Source organism: Pelecanus crispus, chromosome 4, assembly GCF_030463565.1.
Source record: "Pelecanus crispus isolate bPelCri1 chromosome 4, bPelCri1.pri, whole genome shotgun sequence".
Lineage (NCBI taxonomy): Eukaryota > Metazoa > Chordata > Aves > Pelecaniformes > Pelecanidae > Pelecanus > Pelecanus crispus.
In genome coordinates, this window is record NC_134646.1 from 16,258,398 (window position 1) to 16,285,624 (window position 27,227).

Below are 27,227 nucleotides of genomic sequence, written 5' to 3' on the forward strand. Positions count from 1 at the left end.
GTAGTTTATTACAACTCTTACCTTTAATCTTTGCTTCAGATTCTTTTCCAGAAATATCCTAGTGTTAATTTTGTTTCTTTCTTTTCCGTGTGGAGCAGAACCAAGACATCTCACAATCATCTTTTATGTGAAACTCTGAATACGCTGCAAAACTAGGTGACTTGGGAACTCATTTAGGCTATCAGACTCACACGTAAAGTCTGCTTTATATCAGGGCTGGATGCAACAGTAAGCATTTCCAAGGCTATGGACAGTGACTAAGGGTTGTCAAGAAATACTTCCAGGGACAGTTATAAAATTGTAAAATATTGGACACAATATACAATAAGACAGATGAAATTCAGAGAAGCAGCTCCAAAGGCACATATAAAGTCAATGGTACTTGCTCATAAAGCCACCTGCTGTGCTACTGTGTGTAATTAAATATTGTTTGGTAAAAGAGACTCATTGCTCTATACAAAGGATCAGGGAAGTTATTCAGGATATGCAAGTTACAGATTGTAGTCCCTGCCATGAATGAAGTGCAGAATTCCTCTTCCTATTTTAAGGAAACTGTTGTTTGGAAACCTTCTCAGGTGAAGACTAGAAATTCTAGTAAAAACAGAAAAAGAAAATGAGAGAAAGTCCGTAACAACATAACCAATAGCTTGATAGGTTAGACCTTTACATGGGATGTGTGAACTGATTTTTTTACTGATTAGGATTTACCAACAATAACTGCCACAGAACTATTTTGCCCAAAATCCTAGACTAGCATTAGTGGTGTCATTCTCTGTATTCGTTGCCACACTTAACTGCCCCACTTGCTGAACAAGCTCCCGAAGCCGTCTCTTCTCCAGGCTGAACAAGCCCCACTCTCTGAGCCTCTCCACACAGGGAAAGTGCTCCAGTGTTCTAGATGCAGCCTCGTGAGTGCGGAGCAAAGGGCGGATGATCCCTTGCTCTGCTGGCTGTGCTCTTCTTGTGGTGGCCCGGGATGCTGTTGGTCTTCTCCGCTGCCAGGGCACACTGCTGGCTCCTGTGCAGTTTGCTGTCTGCTGAGACCCCAGAGCCCCTTTCAGCAGAGCTGTCCCCAGCCAGTCGGTCCCCTGCCTGTATTGTGGCAAATCTAATAGGATCTGAAAAAGTCTGCAGTAATCTGTATCTGCAGTTCCAATTCATTCCTTCTGAACGTGGCTATATCCTGCCAGAGGTAGTTCTTCCTCAACTCAATGAAGATCAAGTTTTCTCATTAAAACCTTAATCTAGAGATAGCCTCCCCTGAGATATCTTTCTTACTCTTCTGCCCCTCTTGTTAAACCCATCCAGTTGCTTTAACCGCTGTAAGGTATAGAGCTTTGTATCAGGCTGGCTCCTCTCTCTCCTAAGAATTTTTTAAATTTCTCAGAAAACAATATTCAAATGAGATTTGCAAGTGTATAGACGAGCACAGCACTTCAGAAATAACAGATGCTGTCACGCTGTTGACCTAATGGCTACCAACCGTACATGTGCGTAGAAGGGTGTGAGAGAAGCCTCACCGCTAACAGCATTTCCACTGAAGAGCGTCTTTTAAGGGGTTGATTTTCAGAACTCTTAATCACTGCTGTAACCAGATACTTAGACTTGAATATTTATTATATACATAAGGCATTAAATACTTATCGTGATTTATAGCTTGGGTTAGGATGTTATTTTTAAATAAGCCATATAAAGTACCTTCAATCCTGTCCATTCAGACACTCATGAGGCAGACTCCAAAATCATGAAATTGGCTTAAAAGCCATGTGCTTAAAAAATCCATTTGGAAACAGGGGGAGTGGAAATTCACTGCCTCCTTACTTTTTAGCTTGATTTGTGTTCTCAAGCTTCTTCCTGCAATCATGAAGTCTAAAGGTTTCCAATTAAAAAGCTGAAAACTTACTGCAACGTTTTATTCTACTAATTCCAGCTTTCAATACACCTCTTATACTTTGCAAGGCTTGTAATGTAATTGCAAGCATTGGCTACACTACATACCAAGATGTGTACACGCACCTATGTAGCTGAAAATTCCACAACATAATGAACTATTAGTTGTAATTAACACGAGACTGGATTGCTGAGGTTCTGTGGCATGCCTTCAAATGTTTGAGTCCACATTCATTCCATACAATTAGCTCTGACGAAGTTCCTAAGTCCTTCATGTAGTGAGACTGTGGGAAGAGCCCATACGAGCAGAGAATAGGGGAACCTGCTGGTTTTCTGGAGAATATCCGATTTGCTTTAATCTTCATATGAGAAAGGACAATTTTCATGTTACATATATTACTTTTCATATGTCCCTGGGAGATTTTCCTCTATCAGCTCCAAGAACAACTGCAAGGAAACATTTGTGACTTTATGAATTTGTAGAGGAAGTGAACTTACCACTGTTTAAATATGTTTAAGCAGTTATATTTGTATTCTTCAGATACAACAAATTGTGTATAGCCTGCCACTTTTTTCAGTAGTTATTGTTCTTTTTCTCCTAAGGGAATATGGTTTTTGTAGCTCAGTGAGGCTCTGCTAATTATTACATACCTCGTATTTCTAAAGAAGAAATTATGTTTATGTTAGCTATTTTTCTTTCAGGAAATGTTCCATTCAGTATTTAAGCGTAGATTGTAAATGGGTGAATTCCTTATTCCTTTTTTTTTGGGAGGGAGGGTAATAGAAAATTTTGGCATTTATCAAGGAATAATGAATCAGTGTATCACAACATTCAGACAACGCTAGTCATTTTTTCTACTTTGAATTTGAACAACTGCCACATTTAGTTAATATCCATTCAAATGCAGAACTCACCATGTGTAAATAATGACACCATTTAAAACAGGTGCCCAAGTTTTCTAACAACAACAAAAAAAATCAGAAATATTGAATGATACTTACTTAAATTTCAAGTTTATATTAAGTAATGCAATGTATTATCTGAAAAAGTTATCAGGGGTCTTAGGATTAAATTGGTCCAAATCATCTGTGTACTGCATATCTTGGAAAGATGACTAGAAATGAAAGATATAATTCCAGTTGATAATTTCATTAAAAATGAACTCAATTGGTATGTATTTATCTAGATCAAAAGTATGTTAAGGACAAAGATGCTGATGAGCCAGTCATACTGTGGAGCAGATCAGCATAGACAGTTTGGGGAAGGCAACGGGATCATGTCTCACCACCATCTCCCCGGCTCCTTTGCTCCTTTCTGGGAGTGGAGAGATGGCTCAGACACCATTGGCCTACATCTGAGAAAGGACACAGTGGACAAGAGACAGAAAAAGCAAGACTGTGTATTCCACAAGTGGAACAAGACTCGTTTCATGTGAAACACATCATATCATATTAGCATATGCTATTGCATAGAATTGCGACAGTATTTGTGGTACTGACATATCTCCTGTCACAAATAGAAAGCAATAATGAAATGAAATTATTACCATTTTAAAAATTGTAGAAAACTTTAGAATGAAAAGAAAAAGGAAGATGAAAGGCAGTAGCTGGCCATTCTGTATGCATAAATTATCACCTAATAGACAGTATTCTAATTAATGTAAATATAAGACTAAGATTTTCAAATGTGAGTTAGTGCTTGTGGTCAACCTGAGACTGGTTTTGAGGAACTACTGATCGCTCTTTCTGTGATTCCTACACACTTTTTAGCTGTTTTAAGTTAAACCTTAAAAACAAGGAATCACTTTTAGAAATGTCCTTTAATGCTTAACATCTCAAAGCACAAGCAACAAAACATGAGTCCACGGCTATTCTGAAACTTTTAAAGTTTGAGTGATTCTAAGAAGCCTTTGCAGGTTCAACTATGATCAATGGGCATATATCACATGGAAGGGAATATTGTTTCCTGACTAAAACAATTATGATGATGCTTATTTCTTTTAAAGACAGCATCACTGAAAAGCATGGTTCCTTTTTTCATGTGAGCACTCAGACTCAGGACTGAAAGTTTGGTTCTTACAGTTGATTAAATTTTTTACAAATTGCTACTGCTGTACTTCTATCATTCCTGGCCTGTTTGGAGCTTTGTTTCGTTTTGTTTTGTTTCAAACAAGTTACAAAGGTGGCTTAACTTCAGAGAGATTTTCTTAATGGAATCCATTCCACCCAGAAGGTGTTCTCTCTAACAAATGGGAAACATCACTAAATTTAACCCAAAGTCTGAGCAGTGGAAAGCTACATAGATGATGTCAGACATTACAAATATTATTTGTACTTGCTAGTTTACTTCAAGGGAAATTATGAGAATGACATCATAATGATGACTGACTAATTTTTATTAGTGTTTTCTCTCTGAAACTCTAGACTTAAAGTTATAAAGAAAAACAGCTTTTAAAATGCCATACCTGTTATTCTTTTCCAACACTTTGTGATTTTCTTATTTGTAAAAGATATTAATATTTAAAAATACCATAGATACTATCAGCTTTTATTCTAGCCATTTGACATGTCAAATATTTTTTGTCCAAAAGAAAAAAAATACCCTATTATTTAATGCTCATAAAAGATAGGAAGTGATCACATCTTCTTTTAAATTAATTGCTGCTTGGGTTGGCCTATGAACCTATAAACTCTGCTGGAACAGTTGTAGCCAAATTTCTTTACAACAGTTTCTTACTATGGAAATGGATTATGCTGATGAAGGGGTGATGACCAGCTTAGGAATAGCGATATGTTTCTTCAGGCAGCAAAGGCAAATCACAAGGTGCCACAACTTTAGAAACATCCAAAATCCGCAGAACCAGTATAACTCTGTTTTACAGAAAAAAATGCAGTAATCCAGGGTTGCACAAGTACTTTTTGCAAAGGTCTATTGGGTAATTTTGCTGAGGTCCTCTTATCGAGAAGTACTGTATCAGCTCCAGCTCTGAAGGGCCACTGAGGTATTATATGTTATCTTCAGAGCTGGAGATAGCAGTAGCCCAGGAGACCAATAGAACAGTATCTCCCACAGCAAGGCAAGAAATATTTTTCAAGCCCAGACAAAGGGCATCCCTGCAGGAATACCGTGGGAGTCATCAAGGGACTAAATACGGTGATTCAAGTCAGTAGAGACTCCGTAACTAAAACCTGGTGGGTGGCACAGTGACCCACAGGCTGTCTCTTGTGGAGAATTCCCCTCCCTATTTTTAGGAACTTACCACCACCAGACTGCATTCTTAGGTTCTTTACTGAGGACAAGATTAGGCCACAATACCAGGTAGAGACAAATCTCCATGACCATATTAGTATCTTTCTCCAAATGCTATTGTCCCATTCAGCACCGTGTTTATATTTGACCTCAAAGGCAATGGAATTATCAAAGTGTTTATGGTTGAGCATGTTCATAGGTTTTTCATGTACTAGGACTTCTGTTTATCTATCGAGACTTGTTTTCATGAGAAATGAGTATTTATGGTGTCAAAGTGCTTGCACACATTAGGGTAGTTAAATACTATGCCCTAATGGAGCCTTCGTATCCATGCATTATTTTAATATGCAAAAATCAGGGATGAATTTAGCATCCATAATCCCTGCCAGACCTGCATATATGGCTCTGACTCCTGGTGTAAAATGATGCATTTGCGGTCTCAACTCCCACGTAAATGTGCATAAGTATACGGGTTACGTGTGCAAAGGCAAGGTTGAAAATGTGACTCCTATGGCTGAGTTCAAACCCTACTGGTAAAGCAGCTCTAGTGATTTGAGAAATTACCCCCTCTCGGTCTTCTTTGTCCTTCTCTTGCCTCAGTTAAGGCTGAGTAACTCTGTAACTGCTCCCACTTCATTTCAGCACAAAGCACATAAAGTTCAGCAAATAACTAAGGGGTGGTACCTTCATATAGAGCTAACAAATTTTTACTTCCAGAGAATCCAACAACATCTTGGGTAAACAATATGTATTTGAGGTCAAAGATATTTCGAAACAAGAGGTCTAGATAGTATCGATGGCATCATTCATCTCAACACTGAAAGAATGTTAGTTCTGAGACTGATTTGCAGAGCTCTTTTAAAGGGAGTTACACCACCATGTAATGGGCCTATGCGACAAAGAATGCTCCCCTAATCAACCCCATTTGCAAATGATTTTCAGGATAAAAATGAACAAATGGTCTGTAATAGATAATAAACAGCTAATCATTACGTCACACATACCACATCAATTAATACAGATACATTTATTAAACCTCTTTTATAGATGACATATTAGAGCATTCTATTTTATCAAGGATTCAAAGGGATTAGACTTTAATTTGTTATTTTAGTATACTATACCTTTAAATTGTTGACATATAAGTTGTATAAATAGAAACACTATAAATCTCTTAAAAAATGTACCATAAATTTTTTATGTATGACCTTTAAGTAACAGCAGTCTGTTGCATAACTCTGCAGGGGAAGTCACATGGTGGAAACCTCATATTTCCTTAAATTTATGGTTGTTTCTTGGTGGTCTAAAAGACTTTTTTTTTTTTTTTTAAGTTCCCTTTCAAAGTCGTAATCTTAGTAAATTGTTTAATGTTTGGTCTAATGCAGGTCAATGTAAGTTCTTATTTAGATTTATAATAGGAAATATATAACGTCAGATACCAATGAAGCCTGGCTAATAAAGTCAAGGATACCAGTGTTATGTTTCATTATAATGATGTGAAGATAATGCCTTTAGCTGCATAACCACTACATTAGCTACAGACCATTAAAAAATCTTTATGAAATCTCAGGGTCAGATTCATTAGGAGAAGTCTCCATTTTTCCTATTAATTTTTTCCCCCTCATTCAGAAGCATTTTTGATTGATATATTCCCTCATCACCATTGTATCAAATCTCACTTACTGACACCAAAAGTCATGTAAACTCTGAAGTGGAGAGAATCAGCTGCCTCATGGTATCCTGTTTTGCACTAGAAAAAGAATCAGTGGAGTTTGGACACGTGCCTAAATACTTGCTGAATTTGGGCCTTATGAAACAAAATTTTATATCAAGGTAATTATCATTGCCATTACTTAGAGAAAGTGTTACTCTTTCCTACTCCAAAGGAGTTTGGTTTATACTCAGAACAGTGTTATCAGCATCAACAGAAAAGGTCTGCTTCAAGTTAAAACATGCAAGTGAATACAAGTTGCGTGAACAAGAAGAAATTATTAGTGGTTTTCCACCTCCACCGAAATCCTCAGGATCCAAAACAGGAATTTACAACGCTTGGCAGAATAAAAATTAAACCCCACTCAGAAATGTCAATATTTAAAATACGTAGTACAACCATAATTTAATGAGTTCTTTAAAAACACAGGCACATACATTAAATGCACATTTTTCAAACCCTTTTTCCCCAACATTGGAATTGAATATTGTAGGCATAACAATATTAACTTATTCTATACTATAAAATAAATTATTTTAGGTAGTTCAACAGCATTTATTTAAGCCTTAAGATATGCAAATCAAACGTGTGCACTGTTTATATCCACTCACGTTCTGCTTTTGGGACTACAAAAAAGAATTAAATTTGATGAGAACTTAAACTACAGGGACAAGGAAATCTATGTTCACCTAAATGCCGGATGCATGTGTATGTTTATATGTGTAGGTAGTGAGTACATGCATAACACATAAACATAAACAGCTTGGAAAATTCAAGCCTTGCACAGTCATAAATTCTCACCTGAAAGGCAGATGTGCATGTTCCACAGTGGATGCAAATGAAAGCAATGCTTTGTGTACAGCCTAGCAAAGGATGAACTAATATAACACAATTCCATAATGAAGCTGAAAGAGGTATTAATAATTCGTTTTCAGAGAACAAGGAATGGATTTACCATCAGGTCATATATTCAGAGTCTATTAGCTAGCAAGCGCAGAACTCAACTCTCATGATCTGCTCAAACTTGCGGTTGCAGCGGACTCTGTAATGGGCTGCTGTTCGTACCTCTAGCCTGCCTGGTTCTTCAGATAGCCCGTGCCAACCTGAATGTAATCCATCGATCAAAGAGATGCGATGGTGTGCCATTAGTGTATTAATAACATTTGATTCAATAGACTTTCATCATCCTGTCCAAAGATCTCAGGTGCTATGCCTGTTCAATGTGTACTAAAAAAGAATGGAAAAAAAAAGAATCAAAATGGCCACTTTAATTTTCCATCTTTTTTTGTATTGTGCCTTCCGGGTAAGCACTAAAACAACTAATACATGTTAAATAAATGTCTTCAGCAGTGTTTAGCAGTGATAAGAATAATCCTGTTCAGGTATGTCAAAAATCTGCTGAAAAACAAATGAAGACGAAGATACAATAACAGTCAGTTTACTGTCATCGTATGAGCATTGCTCAGTTAAGGAACAGGTAATTTGTATAATCAGTGTCTTTGAACCTGGAACAGGGTTAATCCAGGATCTTGACAGACATGAAAGACTAGCAAACCTTTTATCTTCTCAATAATTTTCTTTAAAAAGAGCATTTCGAGCCTGAACTTAGAGAAAGGATGGATGATAGTACTAAAGGCTAGTCTGGAGAAGTCAAATGTGCACCAAAAAGAGAGCCTGGAACTTTTTCCTGTCCATGCAAGGCATTCATTAGCCTCACAAATAACAGAAAAATCAGCACTGCTGGGGCTTTCACAAGTAGATGAGGGTGTCAAGGGAGAGGCAAAAATCCATCCCGCAGGCAGCGAGTCTCAGGAACCTCAGAATGCTGGCAATGGCTTCGTTAGAAACCAGAGAGCCTTCCTATGCCAAGAACAGACACTAAAATCTCAGACAGTTAATGCAAGAACAGGATAGAGAGGAGTGAGAATATTCTGAGATTTTGAAAACATACTCTTACCAAGTGTGGACTGAAAGGTTCTCAGGAAGGGCCAAATGAAATATTCCATTTCAGTGTTGACATTCTTTTAACTAAAACTAATTTCTAAACTGAAAACAACTCACTGAAATAATCCAAATTCCCAATTTTACAAATATTAGAACTGGATGTTTCAACAATTTCAAAACGATTTTACTTTTTTCCCCAAAATACAACATGTGTCACAAGCAAACCTTGTGGCATGTGGCAGTGCAGTGGCTTAAACAAATCAGCATTTTCAAATACTATCTTTACTCAGAAAGCTCCTGGCTATTTATACTGAAGACATTTTTCATAGTAATTTACTGGTTGTCTTAGGACAAATGAATTCTGAAGTTCTAAGTCTGCATCAGCTATTGACGCACACAAACATATTCCTCTAATTATTCCATGTGCATGCAATGCCTCACCCCATTTCATTTTTATAAGTGTGCATGCTTAACGCATTCCTTCTTTGCAATGTCCAAAACTATCTTTGCATTCTCAACAAGAAACATATTTCTCATTCACACATCTTGGGCCAAACCCAGATGGTATTAGTTTCCTACAAGGGTATTTCCTGTATGTCTGAATTGTCAACACGGCTGTGGATTGCCATCATTCTCCTCTTATATACAGATTCTAGTCATGAAGAGCAAACCGTATATCCTCCACCACCCTGGTTTTTCCACTTGGCACATTTCATAAAAATATTCATGTCTCTCTTCAAATTATTAGTATTTTTTCGCTATTTTAGTTGAGAGGTAAAGACGAGATCAAGCACAAAAATGCTTGATTAGTTTAGCTTTCTCTGGTGTTTGCAAAATGTCTGTGGAAAAATCTGAATTTCTCTGGATTTATTTAATCCTTATTTTCAGGTAGCTGGCAAATTACATGTATTTTTAAGACTTACTGAAAGAGCTCAGATTATTTGATTGCTCGAGTCAGTATTTGAAATCCAAGCTGTTGCTTAACTGCAGCAGTGCAGATAAGTTGCACGCTACCCTTTCTGCCCTCGGGCTGCACAGCTCCTGAGGCACCGTGAGGCTGAACGGATTGGCAAAGTACCAGTGAGAAAAACACTTGGTTTCACGCTAGTATCAGAGAATTCAAACACTTTTTTCTTCCCAGCTCCCATTCAGTGCTTTTTCAGAAATGTGAGTGTGCTGGTGCTTAAATATATTTCTGACCCAGGTACAAAACATGATGCACATGCATGGTTTTTGTTGAAAAAAATGCAATAATACCATTTTCTGTTTTTTCTAGCTGCCTTTGTATCACGACTCCAACAAGTGCAGTCCTTATATTTCGAACAGTTTCATTTTGGATAACAAATACACTTCCAATGCTCATGCTCACATGTGGAAGCTTAAAACTCAGTAGCAGATGCTGGACATCTAAAAATGCATCTGTTTGCATTTGTGCCAATAAGACAAGACTGTGTACTGTTTGGAACAATTGAATGGACAAAGAATATAGGTATAAACAATTTTAAAATTGGAGTACATAGACATAACATAGTTGTTTACCCTTCATCCAGTAGATCTGTTGTATGTCTACTCATAAAATGTTGAACAATACTTACAGAGCTTCTAAGAATACAAACTCTGGTTTTGCCTATTACATTTAGCATAATCATCTATGGAGAAAACCAGCAACATATGCAACCAGCATTTGCTTTGAAGATATGACACATCATTATCAAAACTATGCTGAATGCTGATGCTAAATATAGGCTGAAATATGCCTCTCCATTCATCCAGATTTCAGAGTGCGAAAGTTCTTCAGATATTAGGGAACAGAATAGCATTTGCTTTATCTCTAGAATTTGCACACACATTCTTTGGCAACTGAAAAATGGTGACGTGTTCCCGTCTTTTGGTACCTGCAGGCAAGCCTCACACTCTACATAGTGGCTCTGCCTTCAGGAGAGAATCCCAGACAAGACGATAGGTGGAATATAAGCATCAACTACAGTTAACCTTTCATACGCTTCCTCTCTCGGTCCTGTGTTTTTATGTCACCTGAACTTCTGTCCTTCAAATTGTCTCCTACTCCCCTATGAAAAAACATTCAGATAATATGATTTTCCAGTTTCTTAAAATAAGAGAAGGCAATTCGAAATATCTTGCAGAAAACACTTTACAACCTTTGCTAAGTACCTTCAGAGCCTTAATGACTAAAGCTAGAAATCTGCTGAAAAAATAAGCTTCAGTGAAGAAGAGTACCTTTATATTTTACAGTGAAGATTAGTATCGTTTTGATAAGCCACTGAACTCACTCTTCTCTTAAAACAGTGACAGAGCCAGGCTCATAAGGCCCACAGTTTAATCTAGGTTATGTTGCAAACATGAATGATTATCACGGTAATGCTTGGGGCAAAAACACAAACGGTGTGGACTGAATGAAGCGCCTCTAGTCTTCTATAACCCTCTGGCAAAAGGTATCCTGTTTAAGGTGTGCTTTTTTTTTTTTTTTTTTTTTTTTTGGTAAGGTGCAGACTGCTAGCAACTTACTTCTAGCATTTGCTGAGCAATTTTTAGTATCCATTAGCATACAGACAACAGCAAAGACATGGGGACCAATCTAAGTGGAAATTACCTTTTTTCCTTCAAGCTGAGTGTGGTTTGCTGCTCTCTCCCCCCACCCCACAATATCTAAATACATCACTCATGTGAATGTAACATTCCCCTTGCAACCAGAAAAAGCAAATATCTGGTTTAATAGACAACTGCTGAGAGCCAAAGGAGAAAGGCAGAATTGTGGGTAAGACGGAGTAATGTCATCAGGGCATCTTTCCATTTGCATCTCTCTTTTTTGAAACTAGTTATTTTTTAATGCCCACAATTAGACAGATCAACATTTCTGGTTTTAATTTAATGCAGAGAGTATGATAATTACTGTTATTCTGTTCTGAATTATATCCCTAAATTTCCATATAAAGTGGTCACGGTAAAACAGCATGAATTTGTTTTCAATTATCGGAGTATAGAATTTGTTGTAGGTTGGTTCATTTTACATAAGCACTGTCAAATTTGCTATGTGTCACCATACATCCTCTTTTTTTTTTCCCTCTCTCAGCACAAAAAAAAGTCTTACAGCTCATTTTAAAGTGCTGTAGACTCTTTTTGTGGACATTTATGAAAGGTCTTAATTTAGCAGCCCAGGGAGATCTTTGCACCATGGTAAGTTTTTTATTTTTCCATAGCATATTTTTATCTTTAGCAATGACAAAAGCAGCAGTGATTGGCTGAAATGTCATGCCATATAAAAGCAATTATATATTGAATTATAAACTCTTTTAACAACTCTCTGCCATTAGATCTGTATTTTAACCAAAAAGAAATATTTTATGAAACATGCTACTGAAAAATAAAGATAAGTTTTATATACCTAGTCAAGGAATGAGACCGTGAGAAAACCAGAGTAGCTGTCTGAGAAGACCACGGTCAAATTAGAGCATTGGTAGAACAGTAAATCACTAATAGGATTAATTTGTATTGTTTGTGTGTTTACAGAAAAATAATGTTAGATAGCATTAAAATAGGGTCTAAGTTAAAAACAATCATTCTTGACTGGAACAGGTAAAGTCACGGTTTTGGTGAATGCAAAAGGGATTATTAGTCTCCTGTCATCATGTCATGTATTTGTGAATGTTAATGTAATGTAGTCTTATTCTCTTTGGGGTGTCATCTGAGTCAATTTTGTCAGACTGCCCATTCAAAGAGAGTTGTAGAATTTGCCTTTATCACAGAAATGGCACGGAAAGGTGGGTAAAGCTTAAAAGCAACAGAAAGAAGTAGAAAAAATACAAAGCTCATCAAGTCTATTCTCCCTATTAGTGAAGGACTTTCATGGTCAGTAAATTTCTTAGCACTTACTGCATTCTCGTTCACTTGAAGGAAGCTTTCTCGCTTTCCTAGAAGGCTAATTCCACAACACAATAGACCTCAAACCAATGCAGCTGAAAAGCTGTCAGGAGAAGACAGTCTATAGTGGAAGAACGCTGAAGAGGGAAAGTATAGGAGAGCAGATACGCCAAATAAATAAATAAAGACAGACCAGAAAGTGGAGGCGTGCCAGGGAAATAAGAAGGAGCATGCTTATTTTTTACCTTCCCTTAGTGGCCTCTGCTGGTGAAGCACTCACTGAATTGCTGGTGGAATGTAAAGCTTCCTTGAAAATAAACCCAGCTGGGGACAGAGGTGGAATCACCACCTGTGTTCCCAGAGGATGAATGCTGCTTACAGCTCAAGAGGCCTCTGTGGTGCAGGAAAGTGTGTAATTCACACCTTCGTGAGCCAGCTTTACTGAATGCAATAATCATCTGGTCTTTATTTGAATCTCCCTCTTCCGGGACTGATTTCCACTGTCTTCTGTTATTCCAATTCTCCTAAAGTAGTGCAGTACATAAAGTTTCTCAGTCCAGATGCAGACCTCACATGGGCTCATGGCCACCTCCTTGCAAGCACACTCACAGTCGTATGTCACTCTGCCCAAAACCTCTCAATTATTGGCTGGCTCTTGGCAGTCTCAAAGCTTTTAGCTGCTTCTAACCAATAATTGGGAGAGTTGTCAAAGCAGGATTCATGTCTTACTAGAAGAGTGTGAAGGAGGCAAGCTGTGGGTTTGTGTTGGGTTGGTATCTGCATTTATAAGTTTCATATACTTTCTTTAGGAGGACGGGAAGAAAGAATTGTATTATCAGGGGACGAGGATTGTCATTTGGATTAAACTAAAGACTTGCCCAGCAGAACAGCAAAATCTGGAGTTGAGGAACTAAAAAAATAAGTACAGAGGACTAGGACTAGAAGTGAAAGGTCCTGCATTTAGTATCTTCAAAGGACTGTGAAGGTAAGGAAAAGAAAAAATGATCGAGGCCATGTCAAAATTTTGTCTTTGCTGCAACAGAAGTAAGAAGAAAAAAAGAATTAGGTTTTGAGTTCCAGTGTTATCTTTAGATCTCAAACCATTTTTTTTTATTTCTGTTCAAGTTATCGCCACTCCAGAGTTCTTTTGCTGGAAAACTATTCTGCATAATAAATATGTGTGTGTAATTCCTGTGAATAGATGCTCTGACTTTTCACCAAGTGCATTCAAAAGCCCCATTCAAAATCCATGCAGATCTGGTCTTATGAATCACCTTCTTACTGCCTTTTGATAGGTCTGACTTTTGGACCCACTGGGCACTAAAGGGGTGGGATGTCATTACTTTAGTGTGAGTTCAGTTGTCCTGTAAAAAAATGAGCATTTAAATACCACTGCGAACATCAGAGCAGACAACTTTGTCGTGGGTTTGGCCATCAATGATTTTCAGCCAAATCCTGCCCTGCACCTAACTGAACAAAAACCGCCTCTAACTTCAGTCAGATTTGTGCTTAAATTCCAAGTAAGAGTATGGCCCTCTAAGTATGTTTCCTGTACAAATGTCATTGTAAAGCATTCCTGTATCTGAAGTTATTTTTAAGTGAAGTATTAAAATAGTGCATTTGTTAAAATCAGTAAAAAATTATTGAAAATGTTTTAAAAAGTCCTTGCATAACTGCAAAGCCCTTTATAAATGAGAAAAAAAAATGAAGTTTTGTGGCACAACAGCAAAAAGGAAATGCTTTGGAGACAGGGTCTAGTATGCATACTGTACTGAGCCATGACATCAGTGTAATTATTTTTCCCTAAGGTAAATGTCTTATGTTACAAATTCTTCCCTTGCTAGAGGCCTCAGGCCCCACAGATGTTCAGATAGTAAAGCACTTGAGTTCTCGACACCCAAGGGGTCTATAGGAGCTCTATTCCTATACCATACCTACAGCCCAATCAATTTCTGGTTTTCTCATTCTGTATTTGTTGTCCCCTTTCACCTGTCAGAGGCACTTTCCCCTTGTGTTTCTCAAAATAGTCAATGCAGCTTTGAAAGGCAAGGTGTGCCCTTGCAGCACACCTTTGCTGGTTTCTGCTCCTGCTGTAGTCAAGGTTGTATCCTGTACTGGGGCCAAATTTCCAAAACATGTCGATTAAGCGAACACTTCCTGCTGATAAAAATACCTGACATTGATCCTCAGCCCTACAGTAAGATCTGGTAAAGGAAGGTTCAAATAAGCAGAGATTCTTTTGGGATCTCCTGATTAGAAATCCCTTTCTGAAGAGTTCATATGGTACTGCCTGATAAGAGAGTTTAGATGTTCCGTGTCCCCTTCCCCCATGGTTTTTACACACAAAACTCCTTAAGATCAAACACATGTTAATGCAGATTAGTTATGGTATTTATTACGTAGGAAATAAACTAAATTAAGGGTGATCATACTACCTCAACAAGTTACGCAGCATTTGCTCTATAATAATAGATGAAAATGAATGATATAAAGACAATACATTTGAATTAATATTTTAAGTCACAAATGGCCATTGAATATACATATTTTAAGCGCAACCCCTTTTAAGAAAAGGTTGCTACTCATTTCCAACATGAGAATGGGATTGTCCAGATAAAAAAGCTGTTACGTATAAATCCCACTATTTTATATGAGTGACCTGTGAAATCAATTTTAAAGGAAAACTTGGAATCTGCTACCTATATTGTTTACTATTAAGCCACACAGAGTAATGGAAATAAATGGTCACGTCTGGTTTTGCTTACTAAAATTAATTACTATTAAGGTTACATAAATAAGGGTCATGCTTACAATACGATCTGATTTAAATGAAATAATTAACAATACTAGTTAAGGCATTCCCACATATTTCTCCATATTTACTATAGGAAATAACACATATATTGATGTAATGAAATGGCAGCATGTCTTAAAAATAACTGCAGCATATGTTTCTGTATTATAGGAAAAGTAGAATACCTTAATAAAATAATAATATCTCTGTATATGGTATATCAGAGATATACCAGAGTGAATTTGGACAAACAGAAATTGAAAGTAGAGCCCACTTCTAAGGAGTGCTTACATGAAGATAGCACCTTTCTATAAAAATCCAGTATTCATGTACAACAATTACTCCTCTCAGTCAAAATACAAAGTGGATCGTGTTGTGTGGTTGTTTTAGATTTTTACAAGTGTAAATATACTACAACAGAAGTTACAATGCAAAAAGAAATATTAAAAATATACTTCAGTTCAGAAGTCTGAAGAAACTTAAAAAGAAAAGGACGTCAAGAAGTTATTAAACTGCCAACAGAAAGATATATATTTGACACATGGTATCTACAAGACAAGACTATAAAGCCTGGGATGCTGGTTTCACAGTAGACATCTAAAGTCCATTGATAAAAAATAAAAGTGAGGATTATTCTACAGGGAAAATCTGAAATTTTGAAATTTGGTACATAATTATTCCATTTGACAGTACCAAAATGACTGCTCGTAAGGGATTTTGATGGATATCTCTCAATTTACCCCACAACATAAGAGACATAACACTACAGAAAACCATATACTTTCTGGCAACATAGAGATAATTTCAAAAGCTATGGAAGTTGTGGCAGTGATTTAATTGGAAACAACAGGTTTGCTAGTTAGCGATAAAGCTGAAAGTACACATGAACAATTGTTTTCCAAAACCAGAGAAAGTAAGTATGGAAAAACTCAGCTGGATTTCTAGTTGACCATAAGCCAACTAATGGCTTGATGTGGCACTGATTTCAGTATCTCAGAGGGATATTTCCAAAGTTTTTATTAAATGCAAAAGTAAATAGACTTTTTAGAACATAGTGTGTCTGGCTCACTTTGAACAACAGAAAGTGACGCGACTTTTCAGGAAGCAATAGATACATTCTACAAAGAAAGAAAGTAATATATTGCAGTCTAGTAGAATCATGCAAGACAGCAATTAGTGGAAATACTGGCCTGATCCTATGAATACAACTTGCCATATTTACTACCTTGCAGGTCCCATGTTTCATTCATTTATCAAATTCTTGCTTCATGGGTAGTTCTTTAAAAGCTCTTAATTTAATTTTCACCTGTTTATGCTTTCAACAACTTCACTTTCACACTGAGACTGCTCCCATGACATCAAGTGCTAAATAAAGTCTTCAACTTAGTAACAGAAAGATCTTTTCTTACTTTCAATAATTCACCTTGAATGGCAGGACTAGTGTGACTCATTGACATTCCTGGGCCCTTAAATGAGTTGAACTCATCTCTCAGGAGAAGAAATAGGACTGTCTTTGTCTGGGCACAACAGATAGAATCATTCATCAGGAATCTTTGAAATATGCCTTACTGTTCCCAAAGCAACTGATTTGCCTCCCTTTGCTTCAGACTTTATCAGAGCAACTTGGTCAAAACGCTTAGAAACTCATACAGTAGTATCTACAATCAGTTCAGACTCAGCTGCAGAATTATTTTTGGCTCATAAAGGAGAAGGATCTAGATTACCAGTCCCTTCATCCATGATGACTGCAACTGATTTGGCAGCTCTAACTAGACTTTCAAGACTAACCCCTCTGATAACCCCCTGAAACTAAATTTTTCTAGAAAACAAACTAGCAAATTTCGACTGCCTCTAAATTAGCAGGATCCAGATTTCACTGTACAAATCTCTTTGTATGGAAATCTCTTGACCTATTTACATGTCCATTTCTGACTCAGGTTTCTCTTTGGTGGTTGTGATTAAAAAGGAAGTATGGCAATCATGTTGAATTAAAATAAATTAAAGCTGTGCACTTTCCCAATTAGGCCTTTTGTGGGATGTCTTTCAACAGGAAGACAGGCCCATCCATCACTCTGAATTGCAAATACATTTTAAAAGCTTCGTTCTCTCTTCTAATTTAAAATTTCATAATTAGTTATCATGGGTGTGGTTAGAGTTGCAAAATGTTGTCTCCTTATGGGTGCAGAGCTGGAGCACTTGAATCTACACCAGAGTCACTAGTTTTGAGAGGCTGGCAAACCCTGAGTTGAAGTCCAAACCAACTATCAGCTTGTGAATAATCACATATATGAATTGCATTTGAATTGTTAATTATGTACTCTGTTTATTTCTATGCCTCAGCTTTTCTACCCTGTATTACCTCAAGAGCAACAAATTAATCTAAGTTTTATTCTTCATTTATACAAATACAATTATAGGCATAGTAATATTACACACATTTTCAGAAGCCAAAGAGAAAATTGCCTTCTATTTAAGTAGACAGGGTATTTGCATTGTCACAGTACATTACATGGATCTGATGCTTAACATGTAACTGTACGAATCGTTGTGGCAAACATAATAACAAAAGAAAGTTGTTTGGAGATTTTTCTATTTTTATTTTAAAAAAAACCAAAAACCTTTCCATTGAAGGACCACATGTAAAACTATGGTTTCTCTGCACAGAGACCAAGGCTGCTTATTACCTACAGTATATTAGCTATGATGAACAGACCACCATAGTTGTGACAACTGATGTTGCTGCCTCCAGGGTAAAACAAAGGTTTACATATTACACAAGCAATTTAACTGTTTTCTAAACATATTGCCAAGACAGTGGGAGTTGGCAGCCCGCACTGTGTTTTAGGTTTTGGATACTTGGATTAGAAGTGACTGCTGATTATAGACCTTTTTATTTGTCTTCTACGAATTACAAGCAACCTAGTAACCCAGCAAAGAATCCTTCACAGCACTTAAACTTGTCTTCATGGCTTCCCGAAGATTACATACACAAATCACTCCACAAAAGTGGCGTAAGAGACTTGTGCATAGATAACTACATAAGACAATTGTCTTGTTCTAACTCTTAAAGAGTTCCCCAAAGTGAAATGTTTTATAATCCTTTTTGTGCAGTAGTCAGGAAAGAAATAAAAGAGTTTGGGCAAAGATTATCCACAAGAAAGAAACTTTTTTTTTTTGGGTTCCAGCTGAAACACAATAAAGAACATAATTAACTTCACAATTCTTTGTGTTTTTCATTTGACTGCAGGGAGGAGATGAAAGAGGACTGTTAAGCCTTGCATTCCATCCCAATTACAAGAAAAATGGAAAGCTGTATGTGTCTTATACCACCAACCAAGAACGGTGGGCTATTGGACCTCATGACCACATCCTTAGGGTCGTAGAATACACAGTATCCAGGTATCAGTAGAAGTCTAAAATTCACAAATTCTGTATTTGTCAGCAACCTTTTCATTTTAGTATTTCCCATTTCTAAAACTAACTCTCAGATTTACAATGTGTATACTTGGGCACTTGCAGAAAAACTATTGCTGATTTTATTTCAAACAGTAGTTTTGGAACGCCAGTAAGTACACTGGTTTATTCTTTTTAAGACTTTTTTCAGTTATTCTGTCATTTTTTAATTATAATTATTTCCTACTTATTGTGTATAGGCAGCAAAATATTTTTTGTGAATGCTGGAAAATTGAAATTTCTCAGAAATAATTGTTTGACATTCTTCCACCAAGTTACAACATCCACATCTTAAAGTATAATTTGAATGACTCAAGTTTATTTTTAGAAAGAAGAACAATGATAGTGAACTGTGAAAACTGTGTTCATATTTTTATATCGCAGGAAAAATCCACACCAAGTTGATATGAGAACAGCAAGAGTGTTTTTAGAAGTAGCAGAACTACATCGAAAACACCTAGGAGGACAGCTTTTGTTTGGCCCAGATGGTTTCCTGTACATTTTTCTTGGAGATGGCATGATCACTCTAGATGATATGGAGGAGATGGATGGTTTAAGGTACAAAAACTACCAATGGATAGACTTCTATTATTGTCTTCTAGTTTTGCACAGTATTTGCGGTCAGAATCAAAAGTGATCATCAGTTGTTGGGACAAATCTTACTCCCCCTTCCTTTACTACATAATCCCACTATTTTCAGTGCCTGGGTTCAGCAAACTGCTGATTTTCAGAACAGTCTTACTGCTTAAACACATCTTCTTCTAGTTGTGTGCTATCAAGCCATTTAAATATTGGAGCCCTCACCAGTAGATGCAATTGTATTTAAGCACAGGTTAGACTTCTTTTTTCCAAACCATTATTCTATGAACATGACAATTTCATTGAGCAACCATTCTACAGAAGTGTCTACAAACACATACCAGAGTCAATAACAACACGTTATCACTTGGGAAAATATCTAGAGAACATGTGAAGCAACCCTACTTTGGTTCTACCTATACAACTTTCCCAACCTGCTTTTTCCCTTGTTTCATTATGCTCCATTAGAGTTGCAATATTTGCCTTAATATAGAGGAAGTGTGGACTGAGCCTTTACGGACCTAAAATGAGTTCCTATGCTCAAAGGCCTCTTAGGCTCAGCAGAACAGTAGGTGCTCCTGCCCTTTGCAGTGAGGATATACTTAAAACCAAGACCAGAGAGCAATTCTAATATTTGATTTTCAATCAATGTAAAACAAGGGGAGACTGAAACAGATTCATGATGAAGAAAGACAGAAAGGAATCAATTTAAATATCACATCTACTCATGTTTGTAAAAAGAGTTTTGATGCTCTTCTACATTCTTGTCCTCCTCCCTTCCTCCATCACAATCATGAATGTAAGGCAAAACATTTTACTCTGTCCTGTTTCATGTAACAAGAAAGTTCTGATTCTTTACCAAAAATACCAACATCTCCATTCAACCAATACAATTACTTTTTTTAAAAATTAATGTATAATTAATCTTTGGATTGTACTGTGACTAGAAATCATTGAATTCAAGAGGACAATTCAAAGTCTTAGCAAAAGGCATTATGTAACTATATAGTGATTATATCCATAGTTACTCCAGAGGAGATGCAGTATAAAAGAGTTAATAGCCTTACGTTTTAAGTCATAAAACAATGTCGATGTATGGGAAGTTGCCCTTATTATCAAGTTGCTTCCCAACAGCATGGTCAGAGGCATTCTAGTATGCACATAACAAAGCAACACATTGGCCAGACTGGATCTTTGATAGGTTCTGCTACTATTCTTTGGACCTGCATGTACCATAAAACCAATCTAGATGTGATTATTCAGTAATGTGGGTGGTTTATTTTGCTAGTTCACTGTTGTATTCTGCGGATTGAATCTACCAGTAAAATACTTTTAAAAAACCAATTATCCTCCAACTTTCTCAGTGATTTTACAGGTTCTGTATTGCGCCTCGACGTAAATACTGACCTGTGCAATGTCCCTTATTCCATACCACGGAGCAACCCACATTTTAATAGCACAAACCAACCTCCTGAGATTTTTGCACACGGACTCCACAATCCAGGCCGGTAAGTTACAATTAAACTGAGTTATTCTGGAGCAGATACTGTTTTCAACCAGAAATCTTTTATACGGTTGGGTAACAAAATTTTAACAATAAAGGCGCTCATGAACTTTTTAAAACTTCCTCTCCTCCACCTCCACACATATGTCACAGTTAGAAACAAACGGACATTGGCAAAGGGGAAGGAGAAGAGAATGCACAACTATTACAAGTCAAGACCGAAATGACAGAAACAAAGTACAAGATTTTTTGTTTTAATGAATAATAAAATTATTACCTTTATGAAAGAAGAGAACTTAAAGCAGAGAGTTGGTAAAGTAGAGCTGAGATGGGAATCTGAGAAATTAGAGCAGTAGAATCTTGACTGAGAAAAAAAGGCACGTGGAAAACAAATGAGAACATCTGGTGATATCTAAACAATAACAAGGAGGAGAACAACGCTTTAACTAAACAACACATAATTCAGCAAATTAGGTGGGTGGTAGTACTGAACTGACATTTAAAGTCATGGCTTGAAAAAATTCAGAAAGTCAAGTTGTTCAGATAAGGAGTTGATTCTTGGACTTTTTAACAGTCCAAAATTCCTATACCATATAAGTCAACTCACTTAGGTTGGTTAAAGCACTATTCATTTCAGGTGCTATTGAGCAGAGCACATTTTATCGTAGGAAAAAAAAGTTTTACCTCACATTATATAAAAAATGGTGCAGGGATGGGAAAGTTATATTATCTCTTGTATACAAATCTGACGCACTTCTCAGATATTGTGGCTCAGCATAAAATAGGTCCCTCAAATGAGTAGGCACCACAAAGGAACAATAATCCTTCAAAATGCGATGCTTCATGCTATTGATAGAGAATTATACATTATGAGCTCATCTATCTCATGGATTTTCTTATATATTTTGTTCTACAGATGTGCTGTGGACCGCCACCCAACAGATGTAAACATCAATTTAACTATACTTTGCTCAGATTCAAATGGAAAGAACAGATCTTCAGCAAGAATCTTACAAATAATAAAGGGTAAAGATTATGGTAAGTTCCAGCCAGGATAAAGCTACTGGGAACAGTCGGTTTCTGTACCCATGGAATAATAAAAAGAAAGCAGAAAAAAAATAGATAAAGGCCTGTATAGCCATGATAGGTAACCTACAAAAGATAGAACTTATGAAAAGTATGGTACAAACAGATAAAAGATGCAAGACAAAACAAAATGTAAATGACTCAACTTTGTTCTTGTTGGTGTAGAATATCTTGTAAATAAGAATTAAGAAATATGCCAGTTGCTAGTCTGTCAAAGATCTCACTGTTGCTGCATATGATGGCTCATAAAGAAAAGATTTTGGAATATCAGGAAGTGATGAAAATATATTCTTAGCAGTTCACAAATAACCTTTTAAGATACAGAATGGAAACCTCATGTAATGTGCCTCCTATAATGGAAAAAGTGAGATAGACAACAACAGACCAAACCAAACAGGGAAATGACTGAGCTCTGTTTAAACATTACTAAAAATGAAAAACTTAGAAAAATGTGCTATCCTACTACTTCATAATAAATGACTAGTTTAGATTAGATTGCAAAAAGATAAACGTACTCAATGAGGGACTTAAAATTGTGAAGTGTTTCATGTGGTCTCTGAATCAGTATGATTGTCGGTCATAATTTTAGTTTAATGTTTAACTCTGATAGTCACTAAGACCGCTTACAAGTTCAGGCAAGGCGGGTGACAGTTGCTCTGAGCTATCATCTACCTTCGTTGACCATTTAGCAGCTTGTAAATTCATGGTGGTAAAAGGTGATAAATGCCAAAGGTGTGTAAAGGCATCAAGAACTGGTCTGTCTCCTGGAATGCAGCATTTTCTGATTTTATTCACATCCCTAGTTCTCCCACCTGTACTTTACTTAAAAGCAAAGCAGCTGTGCTGGCTAGTACGGTGGTACACAATGGTGTAATACAATTGTTCTACTTCAGTTACTGCATGTATTTTCTGTGTTCATTTTATAAAAGCCAAGCCAAAGAATAATATTCGGTAAACCACTGCTCCAATGGAATTTTGACTGCATCTTTATTGCAGAGTAAACTAAGCAATATTGTGTCTATCCAGAACAGCTTGCCAGTATGAATACTAGGCTGTGGGTCAGCTGCTTCAATAAAAAGAGCTGATCATCCTTTTCTCCCACATAAAATTTCAGCTTTTACTCTTGTCGAATAATCTGGGAAATTCATTTATCAAAGACTTGCAGATAGCCCTCCAACTACAAAAAAAGTTCCTATAAAACAAAAAGGTCTATGGGCTGTGGCTTTAATTTAAAATGATGCAGTTAGCATGTCAAGTTGAGCCTACTTTTACCCTAAGCAGTGTTTGATTGCATGAATAGGAACATCTACACTGAAACTTTCTTGAAGACATTACTTGATATGACTAAACTCGGCAGTTTTGTAAAAAAGGAAGAAAGTATGTGTGGGAACTGCAACTACAACAGCAGCATAAAATAAATTACCACAAGAAGCTACGGCCAGCAATACTAGTGTTTTATGGGACGTAACACACATACTGTGTTTAAAACTGTGATTTTGAAAGAGTTTCTCAAACCATGGAATAGCTTTGAAAACAAGTTCTGCAGAAAATCACTGGAATTTCTGCTTTTAGACACTGGAAGGACTTTACAGTGAAGGGGGGTTAATTGTATTCCTGAAGTTCAAGAGATCCATTCCGCAGAGTGTATTGACACTTAAAAGTCAATAGCAGTAATCACATCAACTTCAATGAAAGTCCGACCTCATCCCTATGTAGTTTTATTCTCCCAGCCTGTGCACATGGAGGAAAGCAATTCTAGCCTCTCCTATCCAAATCCCTAACCGATTGTTTCACAAACAGCCTTTGTTGTAATTTTCTGATTTTTTTAATGTTTCATTTCCAGCAACGAATCTTGAATTTTGAGGAATGTTTAAATGGAATTAACCGCTTTTCTTCAAGTAATAACATTTTCATAACTGTGAATCAAAATATGAAACTGCATATGATCTAATGCTATGGTAGTTCCTTTTTAGAAAGTGAGCCTTCACTTTTAGAATTCAAACCATTCAGCAGTGGATCCTTGGTTGGTGGATTTGTCTATCGAGGCTGCCAGTCTGAAAGACTCTATGGAAGTTATGTATTTGGAGACCGCAATGGGTAGGTTTCTTATAACTCACTCCTAAACAAAAATGCATATTAAGGTATATTTAGTTATTGAGCTTCCTGTATAAAGGAACACCAACAGTCTTGTATATTGTGTCACTTTGCCAGTTTAGCGGTGTGACAATGCAGAATAAATTCTAGATTTGGAAATAAAATAGCACAGCATTCTAATGAACGGTGACATATGTAACATATCTGATCCTTGGAAAAAAGTACAGACAAAGACACTCACATCACAGCACTTTCAGTTCTACAAACACTTATATGCATCATTTACATTATGATGGGAATAAATGTTAATTGTGGAACTGTTTCCCAAACAGGTCTAACTGCTGAGACATTGAAATCTTTGGGGGTTTTATGGAAACATCACTGATAGAGCAAAATGAATGTTTTTTTAATGAACGGGCATAGTTTTCCCATGCCAAATAGCTCAGTATTCACAAATGGCTATATAGTATAGCTTGAACCCAATTTTGCAATGTTTGAATAACAGGAAGGGAAATGCTGTGCTTTTTGTGCTATCTGTGCTATCTGAAAAATAGCAGGCAGGAAATCATAAGATGATGAACTGCACAAATATATCTATGGAGCTACTTGCAGAAAGTGTTTACTTATTTATCTGGACAATGAAAACTCTCTATTCAAAATGTAATATAACAATTTGCTTTATGTGTTTTTGAATATAGAAATTTTTTAACACTGCAACAGAATCCTGCAACCAAACAGTGGCAAGAGAAACCCCTCTGTCTTGGCAACTCTGGTTCATGTAGAGGTTTCTTTTCAGGCCCTGTCTTGGGATTTGGTGAAGACGAATTAGGTAAATAGAAAAAAAAAAATGTTATTAAATCATAAGCCTTATCGGGAATGCCTGCTGAACTATTCAAAATTATAGTAAATGTTTAAAAAGAAGAAATCTAAAGGCTATCTTTCCTTTGCCAAAGCTGCCTACGCTGCTCTCAGCTATACTGTAGCAGCTTTGTAAGAAGAACTGAGAAGAGAATGGGTTGTTGGAGGGGGCAAAGGGCCTTACTGTCGCTCACATTCTGTGAACTGTGTCACTCACTATGACACGATGTGTCATATACTTGCTTTTATTCCTAATATTACAGACTTAGGGCAAAGATATTTCATGAGGAGACTGATCCCCCTCTTCTCCTTTCCTCTCCAATTTTATTTTCTTTAACCAATTCTATACAATATGAAACAAAAAATGTTCATGATAAAGTATCTTTCACATTTTAGCATCAATTCGGGGAAAATGCTTATTTAAATTTTCAAATAGCAATGATTCTGTTGTCTATTTCAGTGATGAGTGTTTCTTCTGAAGTTCTTTTAATCTCATCTTGCAAATACAGCTAGATCACAAAAGTCATGTATTTGACATCTGAGGAGAGGAAAATTAATTTATTGCATTGGTTTCTTTAACAGGTGAGGTTTACATATTATCAAGCAGTAAAAGTATGACACAGCCTCACAGCGGAAAACTCTACAAGATCATTGACCCAAAAAGGTGAGCGTCGCATTTCTCACTAAGATCAGTTTTTCCTTCAACAGGTTAAAAAATAACAGGTAAATGTAGTTCTTTCCATGTAGCTGAATTAATGCAATACCAGCATTCAATCAGAAGGGAGATTCTCAGTGCAGGGGACTTCCTAAAAGCAAATGTTCCATCAGCAGCAAGCAGAATAGCTTCACTAAAAGTAATCACTGTCTCATAGGAAGTGAACATCAGAACAACAGAGGTGTATCCAATACTAACTTCTGGCAATTTTCGCTCTTCGACATTATGCTAAATGCTGCCCACTTTCCCACCTAGATTCACATTCTTCGCATGCTTTCACAGAAGCGTAGACATATTTAATGTGGAACCTTGTGGACCAGTACAGGTAAAAGATGCCTCTGGTAGTGCTGAAGCCAAATGACTTGTAGGTACCACAGAGGTTACGCAGCATCAGTGGAAGGCAGATGCTGGAATTCTCCCCAGCGCTACTGCTTCCTTACCTGCCACTGCACTGGGACAGTGCATGACGGGAGCTGGCTCAAAAGGTTAGCATTGGCTGACAATACCTACTGAATACTGAAAAGCTACTACAGAAAATAATTTGACAGTACTAGCTAGCAGACAAGCCATCCCCAGTCAGTTCCAGTCTCACTTCCTCAATTTGAGTTTTGCCATAATCTCTGCAGGACAAGTTCAGTCTTTCCCAAACATCTCTTCTGTTGTATAGCAGATAGATACCACCAACAGAGAAGAATACAGACGACTGAATCCTCAGTGGGTATGAATTGTCACTGCTTACTGGTTTTCAACACCTTTCCATACCCCTGCATTTACCTGTCTCCCTGGGGAGGTTTGGAGCACCAAGGAAGGAAACCTTCTGTCCTTGGACTGCGTGCCAAAAAATACACTAAATTCTTTAACAGTTCTGAAAGCACTGTTTCCAAAAGGCTTATAAATCCTACTTAAATGATTTATAAGACACAGAATTAATATGATTGGTTTAATTATTTAGACTAATTTACCACTTGTAAAATGAGGATAAATGAAAATTATTAAACTGCAGTTTCTTGGGATCTGATCACTTTTGGGTTCTTTGCAGAGCAGCTAGAGCTATGAGCATATTAGGGAATCTGGAAAGACTGCAAAAAGCCAGTCCCCAGTGTGACCCAGGGGCCCCAGCAACAATAAGAGAAGCTGACTAGCAGATACTCACTTTAGCTGGAGAAATACCATTTTCTTCATGACGGATCTTGCTGCTCTATCAGACCAAGTCTGCGGCATGTAAAGGTACCACATCCACCCTGCAAAAGCATTAGCAATTAACACAAAATAAAACAGCCAACAGAAACGAAGATTGTCATATTAATTACTTTGACTCCCTCATACCCTGCAAAAGCAACTGCCTATTTGTTCAGCACCTATTCAGCATGTTTCCCCATTAGCATCACATACAGTTAGGCTTGCATTTTTGGTTTTGCTGTTGACTGTTTAAGAGATGAATTTATTTTCTTCTCAGAATTTAAATGCTAA

At 36.9% G+C, this 27,227-nt stretch overlaps 1 protein-coding gene across 1 annotated transcript in view; it reads left to right on the plus strand.

Moving 5' to 3' along the window:
• Positions 1 to 27,227, plus strand: part of HHIP (hedgehog interacting protein) — a 70,814-nt gene that overhangs the window by 31,622 nt on the left and 11,965 nt on the right. The window contains exons 5-11 of the mRNA XM_075709508.1: positions 18,716 to 18,867; positions 19,306 to 19,479; positions 20,865 to 21,008; positions 21,921 to 22,042; positions 24,064 to 24,187; positions 24,883 to 25,013; positions 25,625 to 25,706. Coding sequence (XP_075565623.1) covers positions 18,716 to 18,867; positions 19,306 to 19,479; positions 20,865 to 21,008; positions 21,921 to 22,042; positions 24,064 to 24,187; positions 24,883 to 25,013; positions 25,625 to 25,706 — 929 coding nt within the window. The remainder of the gene's footprint in view (positions 1 to 18,715; positions 18,868 to 19,305; positions 19,480 to 20,864; positions 21,009 to 21,920; positions 22,043 to 24,063; positions 24,188 to 24,882; positions 25,014 to 25,624; positions 25,707 to 27,227) is intronic.